This window comes from Elephantulus edwardii, unplaced genomic scaffold (genome assembly GCF_000299155.1).
Source record: "Elephantulus edwardii isolate Elephantulus edwardi_28Jun2011 unplaced genomic scaffold, EleEdw1.0 scaffold00174, whole genome shotgun sequence".
In the NCBI taxonomy this organism is placed as follows: Eukaryota; Metazoa; Chordata; class Mammalia; order Macroscelidea; family Macroscelididae; genus Elephantulus; species Elephantulus edwardii.
This window is the reverse complement of record NW_006399924.1, coordinates 260,720-266,726: the sequence shown is the minus strand read 5'-3', so window position 1 is coordinate 266,726 and position 6,007 is coordinate 260,720. Positions and strand designations below refer to the sequence as shown.

The 6,007-nt window shown below is 39.9% G+C and overlaps 1 protein-coding gene across 1 annotated transcript in view; it reads right to left on the bottom strand.

The window, feature by feature from the left end:
- The window catches only part of CASQ2 (calsequestrin 2 (cardiac muscle)), a 127,595-nt gene that overhangs the window by 70,721 nt on the left and 50,867 nt on the right, over positions 1 to 6,007 (bottom strand). Inside the window, exon 4 of the mRNA XM_006895673.1 lies at positions 5,419 to 5,530. Coding sequence (XP_006895735.1) covers positions 5,419 to 5,530 — 112 coding nt within the window. The remainder of the gene's footprint in view (positions 1 to 5,418; positions 5,531 to 6,007) is intronic.

The following is a 6,007-nucleotide window of genomic DNA, read 5'->3' as shown; positions in this document are numbered from 1 at the left end:
ATTGACACAGTAGCTACAATTATGGGTTCAAACATAGCAATAATAGTGAAGAAGCTATATTTCCTCCAAATCATACTAAAATGTTTAAAATAAAATTCATATTCAAAACAATCCTTAATGTGCGCAAATCTTACAAACATTTTTGTTTAAATTATTAAATTATAAAAAATTAATGTATTTACTGTTACAGGTTACAGAAAGTTTACACTTTAAGAATTGCCATATAAGTACTGGTAGTCTATGCACTTCAAATAAACGTATGCCTTTTACTTTAAGGGGAAAAAATTAAATTATATTCTTGGAAGCAACCAAAAGATCCTCATTACAACTTTAAAATATATTTTTATGTGGTCGTTATTTTCCAATGTAATATTTAACGTATTTTCTATTATTCTCCTTATCTAATATAATTTTAGGTGCCATCAAGTCAGAGCCTACTCATAGCTGACCCTTCAGTGAGTTTTCGGAATCTGTAAACAACAATGCTAAGTGATTACCTATCTTTCTCCTGTGGAGTGGCTGGTGATTGTGAACTGTCTGCTTTTGGATTGGCAGTAAAGCTCCTTATCAATAAGCCACCAGAGCTTCCTTATTTAATGTAAACAATAATAACAAAAAAATTAAACTAAATCTCAAATTTATCCTAGTTTGCCTTCATGCACTGTGAAAATATTTCCACATTTTATATGTATGTGATCTGGCAAGATTCAGGAAGTCCTGAAGTATACAGCACAGTGGGAACTTATGAATACTAGGAAAGATCCCCAGGAATTAACTCTTTGTTTTGTTATTTACCAGTTATATGATGTCTGTGTGTTACTTTATTGACTTAAGCTTTTTATTGCCATTTGAGTGAACGTTTACCTAGCAGATTCCCTTCAACTATTCATAAATACTATGTTTTATGACTCTGATCACAACCTCCCACTGGAACTTGTTTCCATTCTTCCTTCTGTCGTCCACCTTCCTGCCTTTGGAGCTTTATCCCTGGGCAAACATTTCCCTTACAATCTTGTATGATTGATTGTTCACCCTGTAGACCTGAGTATTGTTTGGTTGAAAGTTGTATCACAGAGATAAGCTCAATTCTAGGCTCCCCCGCAACCCCCCGAAGTTATTAATCCAGAGGAGAACAGCTACATATTTTTATTCAGGCAGAAATAACCTATATGATATGCAGGGATGCTCATTCTTTTTTTTAAGTTTAATTTTTTTTTAAATTTTAATTTCAATGAACATCTACAGAGATTTTGGAATTCCATTCATTCAATTCTAGGCTTTAAGGGAAGGCTAAGGGCCAAAGTTTTTGAATTCCATCCGTCTTTATCAGACCAGTAAACCTGGCTACTTTTATGATTTTTCATTTTATTCCACATTTATTTCCCACTCTATCTAGGACTCTCTACTTTGATAGTTATGAGCAATGCTAGCTGGGCACCATCCAGTTTTTCCAGTGTCAAGGTCATTAGAGTTGCTAGTTACTTTTAATTTCTAAGGCCCCTGGGTTAAGCATTCAGCTACTATCCAAAAGACTAGTTGTTTGAACCTATCCAGAGCACCTTAGAAGACAGGCCTGGTTATCTGCTTTTGAAATATCATAGCCTTGGAAACAGGACTGACATTGGAGTTGAGAGAAGACAGAGAAGGGGAGGAATGATGTATACTGCATTGCAACAGATGAGGCAGAGACATGCTTAAAAGAGATATATGATTAGGTATTATTGTCATGTCAGGAGTTTAGAATGAAGGCTGCACAGTGCACTGGACTTGGAGGGAGAGATTACATAGCAATGAAAACATCTGTCTTTTACTTATTAAGGAGAAACGTGAATTGGAGGGGAGGGTGTGGGCAGGGAGAAAAGTGCAACAGTGAATGACTGGAAACTCTAAGTCTTTGTAAACTTTCATTAAAATTAATTAAAAAATAAAGAAAAAACCAAACAAAAAAAACCCTCTATGGAGGAGCATCCTATCAATACACAAGGGATCACCATGAGTTGAAATTGATTAAGTGGCAACCAATTGCAACAATCATGCAAATAATTATGTTCCTTCACTTCTACTGCAAATGCTGATAGTAATGATAACTATCTCACAGGCTTGCTTTGAGAATTAAACGATGCATCCATATAAAGTTTCTAAAGTTGCTGTTGTATATAATGGAGTTGGAACCGACCCGTAGCTCACCCTTCAGTGGGTTTTCAGAGGCAGTTAATTGCATGGGCAAAGGTTGCCTATCTTTCTCCTGTATTTGTACCACATGTTTTGGATTGGCAGCACTTAACAAAAGGCTGCTAAATGAAAAGTCTGTAGTTCAAATTCACCAGCTCTTCCATGAAAGAAAGGCGGTCAGTCTTCTGCCATAAAGATTTGCAGCCTTGGAAACTTGATGGAGTGTGGCTATGAGTCAAAGCCAACTCAAAGGTGGCATCCACTTCCTAAACAACATGCCTCTGGGAACTCTATTAACTTTGATGAATGTAGATAGTTATAGAAAGGCTTCAAGTCTTTTGTTCATAGGGTCACTGTAAGTTGTGCTCAACTCAACAGCAATCAACAACAACAAATTAGTTCCTAGTGTGTTGTTGTGTACTGTAGAGTCGGTACCAACCCATAGCTGACTGTCCAGTGGGTTTTCAGAGGCAGTTAATGACGCGGGAGGAGATTGTCTATCCTTCTTCCATGGAGCAGCTTGTGATCTCAAAATGCGTGCCTTTGAGATTGCAGCAGAGCTTCTCGCCACTAGGCCACCAGAGTTCCCAGTTCCTAGTATAAAACCTAGTATATGACACCTCTTAGTTAGATAGAGCTATTATTATTACTAGGATTGCTAGATGGTACAAATGGTTACAACTACTCAGTTGCTAACCAAAAAGTTGGAAATTTGAGTCTACTTTGTGGGAGGAAAGCTGGTAAATCTATTTCTAATATCAGCTTTTGAAAATTCTTTGGAGCACAGTCTTACCCTGATATAGGGTGGAGGGTAGGAGAATGGGGGTGTCACTAGGAGTCAGCTTCAATTTGACAGCAGCTAACAACATCATTACTATTGATTTGTAGTAAAGGAAGAAAGAACTGGGAAGGGTGGTCAGTTTCCTGATCTTGTCCTTGGCTCCCTCCTTACCTACCAGGCCAAACTTAATGGAGGAGGAGAGCAAAATCTTAAAGTACTTCTAGTCCTTTAGTGAGACGAAAAAGGAAAAAGATACATAGAAGGAAATGAAAGAGGAAAAAGTAGGAGGCAGAAGACATGTCACAAAGTCAGCATCTATACAGAAATGTTGTTTGTTTGTTATTGTGTACTGTGGAGTTGGGCTGACCCATAGCTGACCCCCTGGCAGGTTTCCAGAGTGAGTTTATCTCATGGGTAGAGATTGTGTATCCTTCTCAAACGGAGAAGCTGATGGCCGAACCATATGCCTTTGGGATTGCAGCGCAGCTTCTTGCCACTAGGCCACCAGAGCTCCCTATTTGCAAAGTAAAATAAAGTCACCTAAAGATAAGTGGCAGTCTGGAGACTAAGGTGTGTCTAAGGTCTTCGCAATTATGTGCTATGCATCAGAACGTTGTACAATGACTAGGGATGAGAGAAAGAGAATTGATGCCTTTGAGCTGTGGTGTTGGAGAAGAGTGTTAAATACATCATGGACTTCTAAGAGAACAAATGGGTTTGTCCTGGAGGGTGAAAGCAGGCTGCTCCTTAGAGGCAAGGATTCTGAAGTTCTGTCTGACATACACTGAGCATGTTTCAAGGAGGGACCAGTCCTTGGAGAGGATCATTATGCTTGGGAGGGTGGAAGGAGAGCACAAGAGAGGAAGATCCTCGATGAGATGGGTTGACTTAGTGACTGGGGTAATAGGGGTGGGTGTGTCAGAGACAATAAGGTTGGCTCAGATAGAGTAGGGGTCAGAGCTGTTGTACATAAGGTCGCTATGAGTCACAGGTCACTTGACGGTACATAACAACAACAAAGATAAATGAAGCTCTGGTGACCTAGTGGCAAGAAGCCGTGTTGCAATCCTGAAGGTATGCAGTTTGAGGCAACCAGCTGCTCCACAGGATAAGGATGGGCAATTACTTTCCGTCAGATTAACTTCCTTCGGAAACCTGCTGGAGGGTCAGCTATGGGTACCGACACAACAATAACAACAACAACAAAGATAAGTGGAGGAAAGCTTCTTCACTAGTCACTACTCCCCAACACACTCATTTTAGGGACTATGAATGGAGGCCTTCATTAGACAAATGTCAAGACGGCCAAGTTGGGGCCTAAGTGAAGAACTGATGGGTTGTGGCTGATGAGTTGATTAAGGATGCTAGGTGACAGATGGGGTAAAGAAATAGTTCTACAAATAATTTAAAATATGTTGGGGTGCCAAAAGCAGTCATAAGCATCCCATATTTGTACTTCCCCACAAACTAAGGTTGCCAGATACCCTCTCAAGCTATGCCTACTCCCTCCAATACTGTCCTTTTCTGCAAGATTGAAACATCAGCAAAAGACTTACTCATTGGGTCTATGGCCTGAAAGCAGCTTTAAGAATATACTCACTCATGTAGTTAGCCTTCTTCATCTTTGTTCCCTGCTCCCTTGACTCCTATCCATCATCTCTCCACTCATTTATGGACTGCGTCAAAGCAATGGCATGTCCTCGTGCCCACACAAACCTGACCACAACACTTCAAAGAGAGTATGTCCAGGGGTGGGTCTGGGGCGTGGCACAGAGCCTCAGTGGTCGGCTCTGGGGTTGACCAGCAATTTTTCACTTAGTGCAGCAGCTGCAGAGCCCATCCCTACTCTAGTTTTGCTCTAGTGCTTTTCAAGTGGTTGAGAAGCTCTTCAGCTGGTGACCACAGAAGCTGCCGATGTCCTGGAGAGGGCCCACTGTCTGTCCCATTTTAGGGGAGAATCTGATTTGGAAGTGAGCTGGTAGAAAATTCAGTGGAAAAAATTTTCTTTCTGTAAAGCACTACTCACACCTGCCTTCTCCCCACTACTCTAATTTCTTTCTTCTCTCTCTCTCTCTCACCTTTTCACCTTCTTGCCTTCTCTCTTTCTCTCTTTCTTTCGTATGTGTACCATCAAATTGAATCTGACTGGTACTGGAGATTACCCTTCCTTCTCCGGCAGAGCATCTGGTGGATTTGAACCGCGTACCTCCGGGATTGCAACGCAGCTTCTCGCCACTAGGCCACCAGAATGCCCACTACTCTAATTCTACTAAGGTTAAAGAACATGGCTCAACCTTGAAGTTCTTTAAGCTTTGCTCCATGTTTTGCATGTTTATTTTATTACTCAAGGTGTGGTGATCCTGATGGTGCATCATCTTTAAAAGGAACTCTTGTGGCCTAGATATTTTAATACCCTTTATTTATCATCTAGTTTTCAGGCTCATTGACTGGGATAGATGACTTACATTCTGAATCTTCACTCTTGAAGAAGCCAATGAGTTTGATGTGGTCTTCAATGCGTTCAAAGGCTTGGACTTCCAATTTATTATTGATGATCTCCACTGGGTCTTCAATAAGCTGAAACACCACACAAATTTCCAAGTAAGAAAATGAAATTGTTCTATGTATGTTTTATATAATTAATAAGTATTGATCAATGCCTTTTCCCCATTCATGTTCGTATTTTATACATTCATTCACATACACTGTGTTTTATATAATGTTACTAGTTTTCACCTCTCCTCCTTGGTTTCTGAACAGTTAGACAAATCCTGTTCCTAATTATAATGTTAATTGTAAAAGCCATATTGTTCTTTCACCAATTCTTCCTGGGTTGATTTTCCCTTGCCCTAATCTTTTCAGTTTTCATTGACTATACATTCCATCTTAGCTCACCAATTTCCACATGCTCCCCATCCTAGTTACCATCTTATTTTCACAGCAACAGTCTTTCTTATACAGTATCTTGTACTGATTTTAATGATCCTATGCAGTATTTTTGTAACTGATTTGTTTCACTCAACTTAATATTTTCCAGTATCTCCCCTGTTGCAT